General features: G+C 39.0%; 1 protein-coding gene across 2 annotated transcripts in view; it reads left to right on the top strand.

Annotated features, from left to right (window-relative positions):
* The window catches only part of TMEM38B (transmembrane protein 38B), an 86,446-nt gene that overhangs the window by 35,090 nt on the left and 29,092 nt on the right, over positions 1–22,264 (top strand). The window contains exons 5-6 of one of the 2 annotated variants that reach the window (XM_011948238.1): positions 15,635–15,752; positions 16,631–16,666. In XM_011948238.1, the coding sequence (XP_011803628.1) occupies positions 15,635–15,752; positions 16,631–16,666 (154 nt within the window). The remainder of the gene's footprint in view (positions 1–15,634; positions 15,753–16,630; positions 16,667–22,264) is intronic. The other variant, XM_011948239.1, reaches the window with a different exon arrangement.

Here is a 22,264-nt window from a genome sequence, read left to right on the forward strand (position 1 = left end):
TGATTTCATCTCTTGGTATTATCTCCTTTGCTCACTTTACTCCATGCTTGAGCAAGTCAAGTGTGGTTTGGTTTAGCACTAGCTTTTATCACTACCTAGAATGATTTTTCTTAGATCGCTAGCTCCCTTACCTACTTTGCTCAAAGTATTTTCTCAATGCTTCCTTCTCAGTGAGGACTACCCTGCTTAAAATTGCAACACCTCCTTCTATTTTACTTTTTTCTACAACATTTATCATCTTCTAACGTGTTATATAATTTACTTAATTGTTATATTTATTCTCCCCTCCCCTTGGCTCCTCTCCCCACCTTTCAAAGAATATAAAATGCCAGGGGCAGAGATTTTTATCTCTTTTGAATGCTCTTGTGTCCCAAGCACCTAGCACATAGTAGATAATACATACTAGGTGGCTGTATGAATTATCAACAACTGGGTCAAGTGAGATCGATCACTGGTTCATTATGATGGTTTGTGTTTATGTATATGGTCATGTGTTGCTTAACAATGGAGATATGTTCTAAGAACATTTCATCATTGTGTGAATGTTATCAGGTGTACTTACACAAACCTAGATGGTATAGCCTACTACACACCTAGGCTATGTGGTAATAGCCCATTTCTCTTAGGCTACAAACCTTTACAGCATGTTACCGTAGTGAATACTATCGACAATTGTAACATAGTGGTAGGTATTTGTGTATCTAAACATATCTAAACAGAAAAGGTGTGGTAAAAATATGGTCTGAAAGATAAAAAATGATACACCTGTGTAGGGTACTTACCAAGAATGAAGGTGGCAGGACTGGAAGTTGCTCTCTGTGAGCCATTGAGCAAATGGTAAGTGAAGACCTAGGACATTAGTGTACACTACTGTAGACTTTATAAACACTGTACACTTAGGCAACACTAAATGTATAGAAAAATTTTTTCTTTAATAATAAACTAACCTTATCTTACTGTAACTTTTTTCTTTTTTTAAAAATTCCCTTTATTTTTAAAATTTTTTATTTTTAAGTATTATGGATACATAATTGTACATATTTATGGGGTACATGTGATATTTTCAACCAGGCATACAATGTGTAATGACATCAGGGTAATTGGGATATCCATCACTTCAAGCATTTATCATTTATTTGTATTAGGAACATTCTGATTCCACTCTTTTAGTTATTTTGAAACGTACAGTAAATTATTGCTAACTATATTGTACTATTATGCTACCAAATACTAGATCTTATTCCTTCTACCTAACTGTAGTATTTTTACTTGAGAAACTTTAAATTTTTAAAAACTTTTTAAAGCTTTCATAGTAACACTTAGCTTAAACACAAACACATTATACAGTTGTAAAAAAATATTTTCTTTCTTTGTATTCTTATTCTATAAGTGTTTTTCCATTTTTAAGATTTATTTGTTTTTTACTCTTTAAATTTTTTTTGTTAAAAATGAAGACACAAACACACACATTAGCCTCGGCCTACACAGGGTCAGGATCATCCATATCATCATCTTCCACCTCCACATCTTGTCCCACTTGAAGGTCTTAGGGGCAATAACGCACATGGAGCTTTCATCTCCTATACTAACAGTGCCTTCTTCTGGAATATTTCCTGAAGGATCTGACTGAGGCTGTTTTACAGTTCACTTAAAAAATAAATAAGTAATAGGAAGAGGCCGGGTACAGTGGCTCATGTCTGTAATCCTAGTACTATGGGAGGCTGTTGCAATCTCTACCTTTTAATTGGAGGGTTTAGTCCAATTAATTTGTAACTTGGGGTAATAAAATATATGACTATATATAAGTATAGTAATTATGGATATGGTTGCATTTAAGTCTATGATTTTATTATTTATTGTTTCCTCTAGTCCTTCTTTTTGCCTTCTCTTGATTCCAAGATAATATTTGTAGGAATTCCACTTTAATTTACTTGTTGGCTTATTAGCTATACCTCTTTGAATTTTTATTTTTACTGGTTGTACCAGCAATTATATTTTCAATTTTTCGTAGACTACTGAGAACGTTGTACTGCTTCATATCCATCATCTCACATAGTGTCTCATTTTTTATGTATGCAGCAAGAGCAGCTACAGTCTACCCATTTAACAAAAATCCTGAATACATTACACTATAATTAGCTGTAGTCCTTGTGTTATACATTAGATCTTTAGACTTGTTCATCCTACATGTGTGCTCCTTGTATCCATTGACCTGTATTTCACATTTCCTCCCCCAACCCTGCCCATTGGTAATTGCTGTTTTATTCTCTGTCCTTGTATATTTGACTTTTCTTTCCCCGAGATCCCATGTATAAGTGAGATCATGCAGTAATTTTCTTTCTGTGTCTGATTTATTTCATTCAGCGTAGTGTCCTCTAGATTCATCCATGTTGTGGCAAATGGCAGGATCTCCCTTTATAAGGCTAAATAGTATTCCATTGTATATACAAGGTGACTATCTCTTATTTGAAGTGGTTGGGACCAGAAGTGTTGTGGATTTCAGATATTTTTGGATTTTGGAATATTTGTATCATATACTTACTTGGTTGAACGTCCCAAATTCAAAAACCTGAAGACCAAAATGTTCCAATGAGTATTTCTTTTGATCATGTTGGTACTCCTAAAGTTTTGTATTTTAGAAGATTTAGAATTTCAGATTTTTGGATTAGGGATGCTCAACCTGTATATATCACAGTTGCTTTATCCATTCATCCGTTGATATGGTTTGGTGTTTGTCTCCTCCAGCTCTCATGTTGAAATGTGATTCCCAGTGTTGGAGGTGGGGGCTGGTGGGAGGTGATTGGATCACGAGGGCGGATCCCTCATGAATGATTGAGCGCAATCCTCTTGTGATAAGTGAGTTCTTGTTCACTGAGTTCTCACAAGATCTAGTTGTTTAAAAAGTCTGGTTCCTTTCCCTCCTTGTTCTCTTGTTCCCAGTCTCACCATGTGATGTGCTCCCTTTTTGTCTTCTGCCATGGTTGTAAGTTTCCTTAGGCTCTCACTAGAAGCTGTGCAGATTTTGGTGCCACGCTTTTACCTCCTGCAGAACTGTGAGCCAATTAAACCACTTTTCTTTATAAATTGCTAAGCCTCATGTATTTCTTTTTTTTAAAATTATTGATATTATACTTTTAAGTTCTAGGGTACATGTGCACAACATGTAGGTTTGTTACATAGGTATACATGTGCCATGTTGGTTTGCTGCACCTATCAACTTGTCATTTACATTAGGTATTTCTCCTAACGCTATCTCTCCCCCAGCCCCCCAACCCCAACAGGCCCCGGTGTGTGAAGCTTCCCTCCCTGTGTCCATGTGTTCTCATTGTTCAACTTCCACTTATGAGTGAGAACATGCAGTGTTTGGTTTTCTGTTCTCGTGATAGTTTGCTGAAAATGATGACTTACAGCTTCATCCATGTCCCTGTAAAGGACATGAACTCATCCTTTTTTATGGCGGCATAGAATTCCATGGTGTATATGTGCCACATTTTCTTTATCTAGTCTATTATTGATGGACATTTGGGTTGGTTCCAAGTCTTTGCTATTGTGAATAGTGCTGCAATAAACAAATGTGTGCATGTATCTTTATAGTAGCATGATTTATAATCCTTTGGGTATATACCCAGTAATGGGATGGCTGGGTCAAATGGTATTTCTAGTTCTAGATCCTTGAGGAATCGCCACACTGTCTTCCACAATGGTTGAACTACTAGTTTACATTCCCACCAACAGTGTAAAAGTATTCCTATTTCTCCACATCCTCTCCAGCATCTGTTGTTTCCTGACTTCTTAATGATCACCGTTCTAACTGGCGTGAGATGGTATCTCATTGTGGTTTTGATTTGCATTTCTCTGATGACCAGTGATAATGAGCATTTTTTCATATGTCTCTTGGCTGCCTAAATGTCTTCTTTTGAGAAGTGTCTGTTCATATCCTTTGCCCACTTTTTGATGGGGTTGTTTGATTTTTTCTTGTACAATTGTTTAAGTTCTTTGTAGATTCCAGATATTAGCCCTTTGTCAGATTGGTAGATTGCAAACGTTTTCTCCTATTCTGTAGGTTGCCTGTTCACTCTGATGGTAGTTTCTTTTGCTGTGCAGAGGCTCTTTAGTTTGATGGGGTTGTTTGATTTTTTCTTGTACAATTGTTTAAGTTCTTTGTAGATTCCAGATATTAGCCCTTTGTCAGATTTGTAGATTGCAAACGTTTTCTCCTATTCTGTAGGTTGCCTGTTCACTCTGATGGTAGTTTCTTTTGCTGTGCAGAGGCTCTTTAGTTTAATTAGATCCCATTTGTTTATTTTGGGTTTTGTTGCCATTGCTTTTGGTGTTTTAGTCATAAAGTCTATGCCCATGCCTATGTCCTGGATGGTATTGCCTAGGTTTTCTTATAAGGTTTTTATGGTTTTAGGTCTACCATTTCAGTCTTTAATCCATCTTGAATTAATTTTTGTATACGGTGTAAGGAAGGGATGCAGTTTCAGCTTTCTACATGTAGCTAGTTAGTTTTCCCAGCACCATTTATTAAACAGGGAATCCTTTCCCCATTTCTTGTTTTTGTCAGATTTGTCAAAGATCATATGGTTGTAGCTGTGTGGTGGTATTTCCGAGGCCTCTGTTCTGTTCCATTGGTCTATATCTCTGCTTTGATACCAGTACCATGCTGTTTTGGTTACTGTAACCTTGTAGTATAGTTTGAAGTCAGGTAGCTGGATGCCTCCAGTTTTGTTCTTTTTGCTTAGGACTGTCTTGGCAATGTGGGCTCTTTTCTGGTTCCATATGAACTTTCAAATAGTTTTTTCTCTGAAGAAAGTCATTGGTAGCTTGATATATAAATTATAGATAGAATCTATAAATTACCTCGGGCCGTATGGCCATTTTCATAATATTGATTATTCCTATCCATGAACATGGACTGTTCAAAAAACATCTTTATTTCTGCCTTCATTTCGTTATTTACCCAGTAGTCATTCAGGAGCTGGTTGTTCCATCTCCATGTAGTTGTGCAGTTTTCAGTGAGTTTCTTAATCCTGAGTTCTAATTTGATTGCACTGTGGTCTGAGAGGCAGTTTGTTGTGATTTCTGTTCTTTTACATTTGCTGAGGAGTGTTTTACTTCCAATTATGTGGTCAATTTTAGAATAAGTGCTATATGGTGCTGAGAAGAATATATATTCTCTTGATTTGGGGTGGAGGGTTCTGTAGATTTCTGTTCTGCTCAGCTCTGGGCCTCATGTATTTCTTTATAGTAACATAAACAGCCATCTGTTGATGTACACTTAGGTGGTTCTCCTATCTTGGCTATTTGAATTCGGTTTACTAATATTTTTTACATCAGAGAGATTGGCCTGTAGTTTTCTTTTCTTTTCTTTTCTTTTTTTTTTTTTTGTGGCGTCTTTGTCTGGATTAGGCATGAGCTGATGTTGGCCTCTGAAAATGTGTTAGGCACATTCCCTCTAGCTCTATTTCCTTGGAAGAGTTTAAGAAATACTGGTATTATTTCTTTTTTGAAAGTGGGTAAAAGTCAGCGGTGAAGTCATCTAGTTCTGGGCTTTTTAGTCCCTTGGGAGACTTTAAGTTTATATTGCAGTCTCTATTTGTTTTTGACCTGTACAGGCTTTCTAATTCTTCCTGCTTTAATCTTGGTTGGTTATATTTTTTAGGAATTTATGCACTTACTCTAGGGTATCCAGTTTGTTGGCATGTAATTGTTCATAGTAGTCGCTTATTATTCTTTTTATTTCTTTGGTGTCTGTTGAAATGTCTCTACTTTTATTTCTGATTTTATTTAAGTCTTCTATCTTTTTTTGCTTAGTGTAGCTAAGCATTTGTCAATTTTGTTTGGATTTTCAAAAAACTAACTCAGTTTGATTGATATTTTCCCATATGTTTTTTCTATTTGATTTATTTCTGTATTTTTTCCTTCCTAGTGCTAATTTTCGGTGTTCTTTGTTCTTTTTTTTATTTCCTTGATACATAATGTTAGTTATTTATTTGAAATATTTCTTTTTTTAATGTGGATATTTATTGCTATAAACTTCCCCCTTAGACCTACTTTTGCTGCATCATGTAAGTATTGGTATGTTTTGTTTCCACTGTCATTTGTTTCAGAATATTTTTAAATTTCCTTTTTGACCCATTGGTTGCCCTGGAGCATCCTGTGTAATTTTCACATATTTTTGAATTTTCCAAAATTGTTCCTGTTGTTGATTTCTAGTTTGATACTGTTGTGATCAAAATGACACGATGTGATTTTAATGTTATTAAATTTGTTAGGACTTGTTTTGCAGCCTAACATGTGGTCTATCCTGGAGAATGTTTCATGTGCACTAGAGAAGAATGTGTATTTTGGCTGTTGTTGGATGGAACATTCTATAGATGTTTATTATTGTATTGCTGTTTCATCCCTTCCTGTCTATTAATATTTGCTTCATATATTTAGTTTCTCCAATGTTGTACACATACATATTTACAATTATTATGTTCTCTTGATGAATGGACTTTTTTGCCATTAAATACTGACGCTCTTTGTCTTTTCTGAAAGTTTTTGACTTGACGTCTGTTTTATCTGCTGTGTGTATACCCACCTCTGCTCTTTTTTGGTTATCATTTGCATGGAATATATTTTTCATTCCTTTACTTTCAGTTTGTGTGCATCCTTAAAGCTAAAGTGAGTTCCTTGTAGACAGCATATATAGTTGGATCTTTTTTTTTTTTTAAATCAGTTCAACCATTATATATCTTTTGTAGGGAATTTAATCCGTTTACATTCATCCTAGGAAAGGACTTTTTTCCTGCCATTTTGTTAATTGTTTTCTGTTTGTTTTGTAGGTCCTTTGTTCCTTTCTTCCTCTTGTTATTTACCTAGGTTTATTTCATTTCTCTTTCTAATTTGCATATTCACTGTATTTTTTTGTATGGTTACCATTGGGCTAACTTTAAGAATCTTGTAGTTAAAGCAGACTATTTCAAGCTGATAACAGCTTTACTTTACTCACATAAAAGTACTCTAGATATTTTCCCTATTCTTCATTTATATTTTTGTTGCCTTAATTTACTTTTTTATCTTTTGTGTGTTCCTTAACTTTGAATTATAGCTGTTGTTTTTGACCATTTTGGTTTTTTATGTTTATACTAGAATTGAAAGATTTATGTAGCACCATTACAGCACTGTGGTATTCTGAGTTTGATTTTGAAGTTATCTACTGGTGAATTATATACTTTCACATACTTTCTTGATAGTAATTGTCCCTTTGCTTTCAGTTGTGGCACTCGTAAGCATTTCTTGTAAGGCTGGTCTAGTGGTGATGAATTCTCTCAGCTTTTGCTTATCTGGGAAGATCTTTATATAACCTTAATATCTGAAGAATAGCTTTGCTGGGTATAGTATTTTTGGCTGACACTTGTTTTCTTTCAGCTGTCTGAATATATCATCCCATTTTCTCTTGACCTGTAAGATTTCTGTTGAGAAGTCTACTGATTATCTAATGGAGATTCCCTTGTATGTGACATGTCAGTTTTCTCTTGATGTTTTTAGAATTTTCTCCTTGACTTTTACTTTTGACGGTTTGGTGATTATGCATCTTGGTAAAGATGTCTTTGGGTTGAACCTGTTTGGGGACTTTTGAGCTTCCTGGATCTGGATATCAGTATTTCAACTAAGACTTGGGAAGTTTTCAGCAAATTTGATTTATTAAAAAAATTTTTTTTAGAGACAGAGTCTTGCCCTGTTGCCCAAGCTGGAGTGCACTGTCATGGACATAGCTCACTGCAACCGTGATCTTCCCCACCTCAGCCTCTCAAAAATAGCTGGTATTAGAGGTTGTTCCACCATGCCTGGCTAACTAAAACACATTTGTTTTTGGTAGAGATAGGGTCTCACTATTGTTGCCCTGGCTTGTCCTGAACTCCTGGCCTCAAGTGACCCTCTCATTTTGGCCTTCCAGAGTGCTGGGATTACATATGCGGATTATTTTATTAAATAAGCTTTCTGTCCCTTTTACTGTCTCTTCTGCTTCCGTGGCTTTCATAATGTGAAAATTTTGCCAGATAGTGTCCCATAAGTCCCATAGGCTTTCTTTACTCTTTTTCATTCTTTTTCCTTTTTTTCTCCTGACTGACTGATTTCAAAAACTTGTTCTGAAGTCACAAATTCTTTTTCTACTTTTCTAATCTGCTGTTGAAGCTCTATTTTTTTTTTTAATTTCATTCATTGGATTCTTCAGCTTCAAGAGTTGTGATTGGTTCTTTTTAAATGATTTCTGTCTCCGTTGAGTTTCTCATTCAGATCTCTAATCATTTTCCTGGTTTTGTTGAATTACCTGTCTGTATTCTCTTGTATCTCACTGAGTTTCCTTAAGATCATTATCTTGAATTCTTTTTTAGGCAGTTTATAACTTTTCATTTCTTTGGGGTCAGTTACTGGAGGATTACTGTGTTTCTTTTGTGGTGTCACATTTCCTTGCTTTTTTATATTTTGTGTGTCCTACCCAGCATTCATATCTGCACATCTGGTGGAACAATCACCTCTTCCAAACTTTACATAGTGGTTTTCATAAGGAAAGGCTTTCACCTGTATATACCAATTGGGCAGGGTATGGTGGCTCTTATTCTGAGTGGGCACACTGGTGTAGTTTCTGTGCAGCTTCTTTAACTATAATCAGTGTCATTGATGACTTTGGGTGCCTAAGTGGCTTAAGCTTTAAGAGTTTGTTGCAGCAGTACTGGTAGCATGAGTTATTAGGATCCTCAGTTGCAAGGACTTTGGGGTCCTCGAGTTCTTGTTTTCCCAACAATGGGAGCGATCCTAACTGAGGGGATCCTTCTTGGTGTCTGATCTGACATGGCCCACAGGCAGTCACAGCAGTGCTGGGCTGCAGGATGCATGCTCGGATTGGCTGTGGAGCCAGTGTGCTGAGCTCAGGGTCTCTTGAAACTACTGTAGCACCTGGGACTTGGGCTGCACATTTACTCTATGAGATCTGAGTAGATGCAGATCGGCCACAAAATTAGGGTCTGTGATGCTAAGGTTCACCACAGCAGCTTGTTCTCATGGGGCAGGGACGTAGCTATGACTCTGATCCTGGGGGCAGGGCACAGAACTGGCATAGCTCTGGAGAAGAAGGGGTGCTCCAGAGGCCTGAGCCCCAGAGAGCAAGAGTCCCAGAGTCAAGAGTACACACCAGAAACTCAGGCCCTGGGGCACGAGGCACTGTGCAGTGGGGACTCTGGACCCTAGGCTGGTAGTACACAGCAGAGGCCTAAGTTTTGTGAGGCCAGGTGCAGCAACAACAGTTACCCAGTAATGGTGGAGCACAGCTGTGTCTTGGGCCCTGGAGGGCAAAAAGTAGCACAAGGATGACTCTACTCTCTGAGGAAGTGGGATGCCTCAGCAGTATAGACTCTTCCGGTTCTATGGAAGTAGGGTGTTGCATTCGTTCTGCCTGGAAGACAGGGTGGTTCAACTCAACCAATGCTCTATTTCCCTGGGATGCGGGGCCCTGCATGTTTCAGTTGCCAAGGGGGATCAACTGCTTGGCTAGACCAGTGCACATGTTCCCTGGGAGGTGGGGTGCCATGTCAGCTCTGGTGCTGCTTTGGCTCAGGTGCCAGAGGTGTGACTGCTCTGCTTGGCCAAAGCCCTCATTTCTCAGAAGGTGAAGTGCTGCATTAGCTTAGACCCTGAGGAGTAGGACGCAGAAACAACTGGGATATAGGGGATGGAGTGGCTCCATAGCAGCTTGACCCCAAGAGTAGGGCATTGTAGCAGGTAGGCTTGAGGATGGCAGGTCACTAGACAGGCATGTTACAGTGACAACAAAACCTCAGGGATGGAAGGGTACAGTAACTATTTATGTACAGAGCAGGATGCACTCCCAGAGATGCTCTGCTTTCAAAATGGTATAGCACAGTAGCAGGTAGGGCTACAGAAGATGAGGGAGGTATAGGATTCTTCCATGGGGTGAACACAGCCATGTGGACTCTGGGCAATTCCCTCAGCTGGGTTCAGTACCTATGAGGGCTGCAGAAGTCCACAGTGGTGAAGACTGTGGGTGTTCATCGTAGTGATGATGGTTGTTGGGGTTCTCTTGTTTACCTTTTCTTGGAAGGGAGAAGTCCCTCCTGATTTCAAGCTGACCCTCTCAGGGGAAGTAGTGGTGGAGACAAGGACTTTTCTTCCCTTCTCTATGTGGCCATACTGTGTTTTTGTGCTCTATGGAGTTGCTTCTGCTCCTTTGCGGTATTCTGGTACTCTCCTTTAGTTATTTTCATCAAAATGTAGTTGTTATTTATTGTTTTGTTTGTTTGTTTTGGGGTGGAGGGCAGGGCTAGGAACTTGTAGTTGGCCACCTTGCTAACATCACTCTATTTTCTTGTTTCTTATGCTTTTGACATCAGTAAGAATCCATTGCCAAATCTAAGGTCATGAAGATTTTCCCCTGTGTTTTCTTTAAAGAGTTATCTTAAAAGAAGCTCACAGATCCATTTGAGTTAATTTCTTTTCTTTTCTTTTTTTTTTTTTTGTTTGAGACAAGATCTCACTCCGTCACCCAGGCTGAGTGCAGTGGCACTGTCACAGCTCACTGCAGCCTCAACTTCCCAGCCTCAAGCAATGCCCCCATCTCAGCCTCCTGAGTAGCTGGGACTACAGGCATATATTGCCACACCCAGGTAATTTTTATCTTTTATTTTTTGTAGAGATGGAGTCTTACTATGTCACCCAGGCTAGTCTCAAACTACTGGATGCAAGCGATACTCCTGCCTAGGTCTCCCAAAGTGCTGGGATTATAGGCGTGAGTCACTGTGCCTGGCCTGAGTTAATTTTTATATATCATATGAATTAGGGGTTTGCCTTCATTCTTTTGTATGTGGATATATAGTTGTCCCAGCACCATTTATTGAATTATTTTCCCACTGAATAGACTTGGCACCCTACTAGAAAATCAGTTGAACATAGATGTATGGGTTTATTTCTAGACTGTTCTATTCCATTGTCTATGTGTTTATCATTGTGCTAGTACCATACCGTTTTGATTACTGTAGCTTTTTGGTTAAGTTCCGAAATTGGGCAGTGTATGTCCTTTAACTTGGTTCTTTTTTTTTTTTCCAAGATTGTTTTGGCCATTCAGGGTCCCTAGCAATTTCATGTGAATGTGAGGCTTCCTTAAAAATCCTAGGTAATTTTTTCCATTTCTGCAAAAAAAAAAAAAAAAGTAATCAAACAAAAAACAAAAACAGTGATGGAATTTTGATAGAGATAACATTGACCCCATAGATCGCTTTGGAAACTGTTGCTCTCTTATAACAATATTAAGTGTTCCTTTTTCTTTTTTTAGACAGAGTCTCACTGTGTCCCCTAGGCTGGAGTGCAGTGGCATGATTTCAGCTCACTGCAACCTCTATCTCCTGGGTTCAAGTGATTCTCCTGCCTCAGCCTCCTAAGTAACTGGGATTATAGGCGCATGCCACCACACCAGGCTAATTTTTGTATTTTTAGTAGAAACAGCGTTTCACCATGTTGGCCAGGCTGGTCTTGAACTCCTGACATCAAGTGATCTGCCTGCCGTGGCCTCCCAAAATGTTGGGATTATGGGCATGAGCCACCGTGCCTGGCCAGTTTTAAGTCTTCCAATGTATGAACATCGGATAGCTTTCTATTTAATTAGATCTTATTAAACTTTTTTTTTTTTTTTTTGAGACAGAGTCTTGCTCTGTCACCTGGGCTGGAGTGCAGTGGTGCGATGTTGGCTCACTGCACCCTCTGCCTCCTGGGTTCTAGTGATTCTCCTGCCTCAGCATCCCGAGTAGCTGGGATTACAGGTGCACACCACCACGCCCAGCTAGTTTTTGTATTTTCAGTAGAGACAGGGTTTCACCATGTTGGCCAGGCTGGTCTCAAACTCCTGGGGTCAAGCGATCCACCCTCTTCAGCCTCCCAAAGTGCTGGAATTACAAGCATGAGCCACCACACTCGACCCGTAGGTATTCTTTAAATGCTAGTATGTGGAATTGTTTCTTAATTGCCTTCATATTGCTTATTGCTGCCAGTTCATTTAATAAAAAAATCTAGTCCTGCCAAAAACAAAGTCAAGTTGTCCCTTGTCCCCACAGTAACTCTTTTAGAGTGTTTTCCTTCTTTTCCTTCTCTACCCCAAGTTTTAAGAAGTAAAATATACGTATTGTGGAAAATTTGGGAAAATGTTAACATAAAAGAAACTTCTAATACATTGTTTAGTGACAATTTCTGTTAATGTGTCAGTATATTTCTATATTTTTCTGCATAAACATATTTTTACAGTAAATAAATGCAGTAAGACTGAATAATGGTTTCTAAAGTTCCAATGGTTTTCAACCCTTGAAACCTGAAATGTTACCAATATGGGAACACACTCTTTGCGTATTTGCAAATTAGAAATCTTGAGATGAAGAGATCGTCCTGGATTTCTGGTGGGACTGAATGCAGTCACATGTATCCTCATAAGAGGAAAACAGAGGGAGATTTGACCACACATCTCAGAGATTAGAATGATTTAGCCACAAGCCAAGGAATGCTGGTAGCTCCCAGAAGCTGAAAAAGACAAGGAATGGATTCTTTCCTAGTGTCTTCAGAGGTAGTGTGGTGCTACTGACACTTTGATTTTGACTGAGTGATACTGATTTTAAATTTCTCTATTTTAAGCCACTGAATTTGTTGTAATTTATTACAGTAGCCACAGGAAAGTAATAGAGATTTTGATACACGATGTGGTGTGCTGCTGTAACAGACACCTGGGATTAGATAATTGGTGGAGGCTAGAGGAATTTTGAAGTGTGCAGTAGAACTATGGATGTTAAAGGCACTTCTGGTGAGGGATCTGAAGGAAGTGAGGAGCATATTAGAGAGAGCCTATAAATATATAGTCTTAGAGAATACATATATTGTTAGAAGCAAAATGTTGGTAGGAATGTTGTTAAAAGTGCTGGTGAAGACTTGGAAGGAAATGTGGAACATGATATTGGGAACTGGAGAAAGGTTATCCTTGTTATATAGTGGTGGAAACTTGGCTGCACAATTGTTTGCCACAGTTGTGTGGAAACCATAACTTGTAATCAGTAAACATGGATATTTTTGCTGAGGAAATTTCCAAGCAAAGTGTTCCAGGTGCAGCCTGGTTTCTTCCTGATGTTCATAGTAGAGTGCAAGAGGAAAGAGTTAAATTGAGGGAATGAATGCTACTAACCAAACAAACAAATAAAACCACTCAAAACCAGGACTCTATCATTTGGGAAATTTTCAGCCTATTGAGACTGCAAAGTTGATAAAACTGAGATTCAAATCTGGAGAGAAGTGAGGGTGTGACTGGACAACTTTTCCTAGTGTTGAAGGGATTGGATGTTTGACTCATGGATCCATTCAATCATTATAGCAGAAGCCAGGGATAGAGAGGAAGTTATCCAAGAAAGATCTGTGAAAGACTCTCTTTGCCTAGTGACGTGGATTGGTGTGTATACAAAGGAGACCCGGTAGGGATTTGGAAATATTAAATCAGAAGAAACACTGCCAGCTTGGACCGAAAGGAGAAAGACAAGATTAAATGAAAGAAGGCTGTCAGACTTTTAAAATTCTGCAGACCAGAATCAGGCTGATAAAACTGCTCACCTGCAAACATATGCTTGAAAAAGGAAGGGAAAGGAAGAATGACTTCATGGTAGGAGCTACAGGCCCAGAGGCCTGAGGCCAGGCCCATAGTCTGGATTCAGGTGCAGAGGCCAGAACCACCAATGTAGTGGTTGAAGCTGTGGACTCACTTCAATCCAAAGAAGATTATTCCCAGGCCTTGAATCCTAATGGAATTTGCCCTTCTGGATTTCAAAATGGCTTGGGTCTGTTGAACCTTTTTCCTTCTCTTTTCTCCCTTTTGGAATGGCAATATCTTTAACTGTTATTCAGTGCTTATTTCATCATTGCATTTGGGAAGCAGATAACTTGTTTGCTAGTTTCAGAGGAAACTAATATAGTAAGCATAAGGATTTTCTAAATGCATTCTAATCTTTTAAACAAATCTCATACTCCAATTTAAAATGGACTTTTTCCTAAATTTAAGACCTTCTCCAATGCCTTGCCCCAGTGCATTGTCTATGAAATCTTTATTCTTTAGATTCAGCCCTTAAGATGATACAATCCAAAATGGTAGATGTGTATGCCAAGGCAATGCTCATAATGAGCCACCATGGTGCAGAAAACAAACAGTGAGAAAGAGAAGCAAAATAGCCTTAAAACAGATATAATTCCATGTTTTTATCTTATCCTTTAAAAATTTTAATTTTGTGTGCATTTTATAATGCAGTTATATATAATTTCCAAATTAACTGATAGCCATAATTTGGGAATGCTGTAAAACTTTTTTTTTTAACCAATAGGGATGTACAATCAAAAAGGTTTAGAGACTACTGTTCCAAAACATGGCTGTTGGCAGTGCATTTGGTGGTCCCGCAGATCTGTTTCTTTCTTCAACAGTGTTTGGATGGAACAGATATGGGGACTAAAGAAAAAAAAAAAAGAAGAAAACAATAAAATAAAACATGACTGTTACTCAATCATATTGTTAAGCGAGATCCAGAACCTGAAAAAGACAAAGAGTGGATTCTTTCTTAGAGTCTCTAGAGGTAATATGACCCTACTGACACTTTGATTTTAACTGAGTGGTACTGATTTTACATTTTTCTGTTTTAAGCCACTGAATTTGTTGTAATTTATTACAGTAGCCACAGGAAAGTAATTCAGGTTTGGTCTATTGTCCAAACTTCACCCTGTTTTGAACTCAGTCCTTTGCTTGTAATAAATAAATAAAGTAATAAAATGACTTATAGGAACCTTTAGATTTGTCCTGTTTTGCAGTGTGGCATTCTTAGAGTTTATCATTTATCTTTTTTACTTGTAAGATAGAGAGCTAGGCAATGATTTGTTACTGAGATTTACTTTAAATATGCGGCAAATATATATCATAAAGTAATGCTTCTTATTTGGTAAATTAGCATCTTATTTTAGATTTTACAATATAAGCATTAATATATTAGCTAAAACTAATATGCTGTGCTGGAGTTAGCTAAATGATGGGCTGGAGATGGATTTTATCATTTTATGAGAACCAGTTGTGTACCTCTCTCCTCTTCCATGCAGCAGCCTGACATTGGCCATGATGGGAGTATTTACATCATGGAAATAGGCAAATGCTAAAAATCTGGCCTTTCTTTTCCTCAACTCCACTCTGTGAGCTTTTTAGCACTGTAAGGTTTTTAACGACTAATTCCAAATCATGCTGTACAATGTGGAACTTTGACATCCTTTATGAAAAAATTGTTGTATGGCCAAATATGTTTCAGAAATATTGCATGTCAAAATGTACTCTTTTTGTTGGAGAGTCAGAATATGTATGGTTATTCTAAAATCTATAGTTTATGATGTGAAGAAAGGTATTTAACTTTGTATAACTCAGCATTTTCAACACTTTTTAAAGTGTATTAACAAAACTCATCTTTGCATTACATCTATTAATAACCCATTAAATTAATGTTTTGCAGAGCACTCTTTGAAAGAGATGGAGATATGTCATATTTATTACTTGCTGATTTAAAATGTGTTTTATTTTCAGCCCTTCCAAGGTAACCCTTCTGGGGTCAGTTATCTTCACATTCCAACACACCCAGCATCTGGCAATATCAAAGCATAATCTTATGTTCCTTTATACCATCTTTATTGTGGCCACAAAGGTAAGATTTCAAAGTACCTATAATTATTACAAATCCTGTATAACCATTCCCCTTTGATACAATTCCGCGTACTGGGCAAGTAAGAGGAACATTTATTTATTGTTATTATCTAAGAGGAAGAATTTGGGGAGGTTTACTCAGTACATCTATGACTTTCTGAAACTTAACTTTTCTGTGATTTCTTATTTGCTTTATGCTAGGGCTATCAGGAAACACTTGCAGATAGCCTAGTAGTATATTGGAGAAGAGAGAGTAGTAGAAATAGCCAACATTGATCAGAGACTGCAAAGATGATACTGTCTCATTTGAAAAATGAGCTACTTGAGATAGATATTTTCTGAGTTTCCTTTAAGCTCTAAAATTTCAAATATTTTATATAGGACATGTTTGTGGTCATTCTTTTCTATTAATATTGCCTGGGTGGAAGCTTTATTCCTTCTTAAAGATAGGTTAGAGACAGGCAGTCTTGGGTTCAAATCCCAGCTTTGCTGGCTAATCCCTGAATAGACAGGCCACTTAATGTCGCTGAATCCTAATTTTCTCGTCTTCATTGTACAATTGTTGAGAGGATTAGAGAGGATGCATGTCTTTCTGTCACTGTATCTGACGTATCTTATGAATTTTATTTGCAGTTGTATCATGAGGCTAATTCTGACTATTCATACCATGAATAAGTATTGTTCCCTGTTCACAAGTAGACAATTGATTTTATAATACAATTATTATTTAAGTCTGGAAAATTTTATGGGCACCTCTATTTTAGACTAGATATTTTTGGCTAAAAACTTATCTTTAGGAGTTTTAAAAGGAAAACAGGATAGATAATATGTGTCTTAGGATGAAGTCACTGTATGAATCATTCATTTTTGTTTCAGTAGTCTCTGAAATGGAGATGGTCTGTGGCTGTAATTCAAGTAACAAATATTGGAGGCAAAATCTCTTCACATGTAGTCTCTTCCAGTCCTCAAATTTTGAGCTGTATATATTTTTTCTAACGGCTTTATTGAGATATATTTTCCATACTGTGTTAGTCTGTTCTCATGCTGCTAATAAAGACATACCTGATACTGGGTAATTTATAAAGAAAAAGAAGTTTAATGGACTCACATTTCCACATGACTGGGGAGGCCTCACCATCATGGCAGAAGACGGAGGAGGAGCCAAGGCACATCTGACATGGCAGCAGGCAAGAGAGCTTGTGCAGGGGAACTCCCATTTATAAAACCATCAGATTTCGTGAGACTTACTCACTATCCCAAGAACAGCACGGGAAAGACCCTCATGATTGAGTTACCTTCATCTGGCCCCTCCCTTGTACAATTCAAGGTGAGATTTAAGTGTGGAGATATGAGTGATGTATGGTTTGAGCCAAACCGTATCACATATCATACAGTTCACTTAAAGTGTATAATTGAATAGTTTTTTAGTATATTCATGGAGTTTTGCAATTATCACTACAAATCAGTATTAGAACATTTTTATCACTCCAAAAAGAAACATTGTATTCTTTAAAAATCATTTCACATTTTCCCCAATACTTCCAGCTATAGGCCATTTTATTTATCCACTCATCAGTTGATGGACATTTTGATTGTCTCACTTTTTGGCTAAAATGAATAATAAGCTGTGAACACTCATGTAAAAATTTTTGTGTGGACATGTGATTCATTTCTCTTGAGTATATCATCTATGAATGGAATTTTTAGGCCATATGTTAATTCTGTTTATCCTTTTGAGGAACTGACAGATTGTTTTACAAAGTAGCTTTATCTTTTTATATTCCCACCAGCAATGTATGAGATTTCCAATTTCACCACACCATTACTAGTGCATAGTATTGTATTTTTTGTTACAGCCACCCTAGTGGGTGTGAAGTGGCACCTCATTGTGGTTTTGATGTACATTTCCCTGACGACTAATGATGCTGAGTATCTTTTTTGTGCTTGTTAGGTATTTGTATATCTTCTTTGGAAGATCATGTGCCCATTTTTAATTTATATTTTGTTTTAATGTTGAGTTGTAAAATTCTTTTCATATTTTGGATACTAGAACCCTATCAGATTTAATGATTTGCAGATTTTTTTTGCATTCTGTTAAGTTTTTTTTTTCACTGATAGTGCCCTTAGAAGCACAAATTGGTAAAATTTTGATGAAGGCCAGGCTCAGTGGCTCATGCCTGTAATCCCAGCACTTTGAGAGGCTGAGGTGGGCAGATCACCTGAGGTCAGGAGTTTGAGACCAGACTAGCCAACATGGTGAAACCCCATCTCTACTAAAAATATAAAAATTAGTTGTGGGTGCCTATAATCCCAGCTACTCAGGAGGCTGAGGCAGTAGAATCACTTGAACCAGGGAGGCAGAGGTTGCAGTGAGACGAGATTGCGCCGCTGCACTCGAGCCTGGGCAACAGAGAAAGACACTGTCTCAAAAAAAAAAAAAAACAAAAAAAAACAAAAACAAAACCAACAACACTTTTTTTTTATGAGTCCAATTTACCTATTTTCTCTTTTATTATGTGTTCTTTGTATGTCATAACTAAGAAACCATTGCCAAATCTAAGATCATGAAGATTTACCTCTATATTTTCTTCAAGAGTTTTAGTTTTAGCTCTTGTATTTAGTTTTTATGATCTGTTTTGGGTTAAGTTTTGTGTATGGTATGATGAACAGTCCAAGGTTTTTCATGTGGATATCTAGTTCTTCCAGCACTGTTTATTGTAAAAACAATTCTTTTCCTTTGTGAATTGCCTTTACAAGCTTGTCAAAAATCAGTTGACTGTAAATTTGAGGGTTTATTTCTGGATTCTCAATTTTATTCCATCCATATGTGTGCCCGTCCTTATGCTATTACTACTATGTCTTAATTGTTGTAGCGTTGTAGTTAGTTTTGAAATCAAGACGTGTGACTGTGGTAGGATACAAGATGGCTGATTAGAAGCAGCTGTGATCCATGGCACTCATGGAAAGGAGTGAAAAGGGGTAAGTGAATTCAGCACCTTCAACTGAAATACCCACCTTGCAGTGGGACTGTCCAGGCAGACAGCTCAACCCACAGAGAAGGAAGAAAAGCTGTGGGGTGGGGGACCTTGGGCTTTGGAATGCCAAAATGGTTTGGACAAGGAAGGTCCCTTCCAGTGCGGCATACCTCCTCTACCAAAAAGCAGCCAGACTGCTTTTTTAAGCGGGTCCCTGATTCTGTTCCTCCTGACTGGGTGAGACCTCCCAATAGGGATCTCCAACCACCTCCTACAGCTGGGAACAGCATGGAGCCAAAGGAACCCCCACTGCCAGCCAAGGGAAGCAATGAGTGATTATGCAGCCTTGCCCAGGGATCCACACTTCTGTCATGGACCTTTGTAACGCGTGGATCAGGAGATCCCCTTGTGAACCCATGCCACCAGGGTCTTGGGTCTGATGCACAGAGCTGTGTGGAGTTTTGGCAGAGCACACACAGAGACACAGGAGTTTGTATACTCTGGCCCTGGGGTCCCCAGCAAGTGAGGAAATCCATCCGTACATATTCCTAGGAAGGGGGCTGAATCCAGGGAACCAAGCAGCATCATGCTGCAGGCCCCACTTCCATGGCATCTCACAATCTAAGACCCACTGGCTTGGGTTCCAGTCTGCCAACAGCAACAGGGTAGAATCTGCCTGAGACAGGTCTGAGTGCCTGGGGGGAGGGGCGGCTGGCATCTATGCGGTTTGGTAGACTCAGCCGTTCCAGCCTGCCGGCTTTGGAGAATATGAACAGTCCAGATGAGGAAGGGTCCCCCACAACGCAGCACAGCTGCCTTGGTAGGTCATGGCCAGACTGCTTCTTTAAGCAGGACCCTGATTCATTCCTCCTCACTGGGCGGGACCTTCCTGTGGGGCCTTCAGCCACTTCAAAAGGGTTCTATTGGGACGTAGCTCTTAGGGGGAGGAGTGGCCACCATCTCTGTGGTTTGGCAGACTTAGCCACTGTAGTCTGCTGGCTTTGGAGAATACAAATGTTACAGATGAGAAAGGGTTTCCCCTCAATGCTACACAGCTGCTTTACTAGATCATTACCAGACTGCTTTTTTAAGCCAGACCCTGATCCATTCCTCTTCACTGGACAGGACCTCCCTACAGGGACTTGATCCATTCCAGCCAAGGTTCTCCATCTCTCCCTGGGATGGAGCTCCCAGAGGGAGGGCCAGTCACCATCTCTGTGACTCAGTTGACTCATCCATTCTAGGCTGCTGGCATTGGAGTGCCCAAATGGTTTGGACAAGGAAGGTCCCCTCCAGTGCAGCACACCTCCTCTACCAAAAAGCAGCCAGACTGCTTTTTAAAGCAGGTCCCTGATTCTGTTCCTCCTGACTGGGTGAGACCTCCCAATAGGAATCTCCAGCCACCTCCTATAGGTACATTCGGTCTGGCAGCAGGTCAGTACCCGCCTGAGGCAGAGCTTCCAGGGAAGGAGCTGACTGCCATCTTTGCAGTCATAGCCTTCACTGATGATACCTCCAGGTTTGGGAAAAACCAAGGTTACTAGGGTCTGGAATGGACCCTCAGCAAACCACAGCAGCCCTATGGGAGACTGGCCTGACTGTTAAAAACAAACAGAAAACAACAACAACATAAACAAAAAAGACCCCATAAAAACCCCATTCGAAAGTCAGCAACCTCAAAGATCAAAGGTAGATAAACCCACAAAGATGAGAAAGAATGCAAAAATAGTGAAAACTCAAAAAGCCAGAGTGTCTTTTCTCCGCCAAATGATGGCAGCATCTCTGCAGCAAGGACATGGAACTAGGCTGAGGCTGAGATGCCTGACTTGACAAAAGTAGGCTTCAGAAGGTGAGTAATAATGAACTTCACGGAGCTAAAGGAGCATGTTCTAACCCAATGCAAAGAAGCTAAGAATCACGATAAAACAATAAAGGAGATGATAGCCAGAATAGTCAGTTTAGAGAGGAACATAATTGACCTGATGGAACTGAAAAACACAACATGAGAACTTCACAATGCAATCACAAGTATCAACAGCAGAATACCTGAAGCAGAGGAAAGCAGCTCAGAGCTTGAAGACTATCTTTCTGAAATGAGACAGGCAGACAAAAATAGAGAAAAAACAATGAAAAAGAATGAACAAAACCTCTGAGAAATAGGGGATTATGTAAACAGACTTAACCTGTGATTGGAGTACTTGAAAGACATGAGGAGACTGGAACCAAGCTGAAAAACATACTTCAGGATATCATCCAGGAGAACTTCCCCCACCTAACAAGACAAGCCAACATTCAAGTTCAGGAAATCCAGGGAACCCCAGTAAGATACTCCACGAGAAGATCAACCCCAAGATGCATAATCATCAGATTCTCCAAGGTTGAAATGAAAGAAAAAATGTTAAGGGCAGCCAGAGAGAAAGACCAGGTCAGCATCAAAGGGAAACCCAGCAGACTAACAGCGGACCTCTCAGTGGAAACCCTACAAGCCAGAAGAGATTGGGGACCAATATTCAATATTCTTAAAGGAAAGAATTTCCAAACCAGAATTTCATGTCCAGCCAAAATAAGCTTCATAATTGAAGGAGAAATAAGATCCTTTTCAGACAAGCAAATGCTGAGAGAATTCATCACCACCAGGCCTGCCTTGCAAGAGCTCCTGAAGGAAGCACTAAATATGGAAAGGCAAAACCATTACCAGCCACTACAAAAACACACTGAAGCACAGACCAGTGACACTATGAAGCAACCACATAAACAAGTCTGCAAAATAACCAGCTAGCATCATGATGATAGGATCAAATTCATGTAACAACAATACTAACCTTAAATATAAATGGGCTAGATGCCCCAATTTAAAGACCCAGAGTGTTAGGCTGGATAAACAGCCAAGACCCATTGGTATTCTGTCTTCAAGAGACCCATGTTCTGCGCAAAGACACACATAGGCTCAAAATAAAGGGATGGAGGAAAATTTACCAAGCAAATGGAAAACAGAGAAAAAAGGCAGGGTTGCAATCCTAGTTTCAGACAAAACACACTTTAAAACCAATGAAGGTAAAAAAAGACAAGTCCATTACATAATGGTAAAGGGTTTAATTCAACAAGAAGAGCTAACTATTCTAAGTATATATATACCCAATACAGGAGCACCCAGATTCGTAAAGCAAGTTCTTAGAGATCTACAAAGAGACCTAGACTTCCACACAATAATAGTGGGAGACTTTAACACCCCGCTGACAATATTAGACAGATCATTGAGACAGAAAATTAACAGAGATATTCAGGACCTGACCTCAGCTCTGGATCAAGCAGACCTGATAGATAGCTACAGAACTCTCCGCTCAAAAACAACAGAATGTATATTCTTCTCATTGCCACACAGCACTTAATATAAAATTGACTGGAAAAGGAACAGCTCCAGTCTCCAACTCCCAGCGCGAGCGACACAGAACACCGGTGATTTCTGCATTTTCAACTGAGGTACTGGGGTCATCTCACTAGGGAGTGCCGGACAATCGGTGCTGGTCAGCTGCTGCAG

This window comes from Colobus angolensis, unplaced genomic scaffold, assembly GCF_000951035.1.
Source record: "Colobus angolensis palliatus isolate OR3802 unplaced genomic scaffold, Cang.pa_1.0 Scaffold276, whole genome shotgun sequence".
NCBI lineage: Eukaryota > Metazoa > Chordata > Mammalia > Primates > Cercopithecidae > Colobus > Colobus angolensis.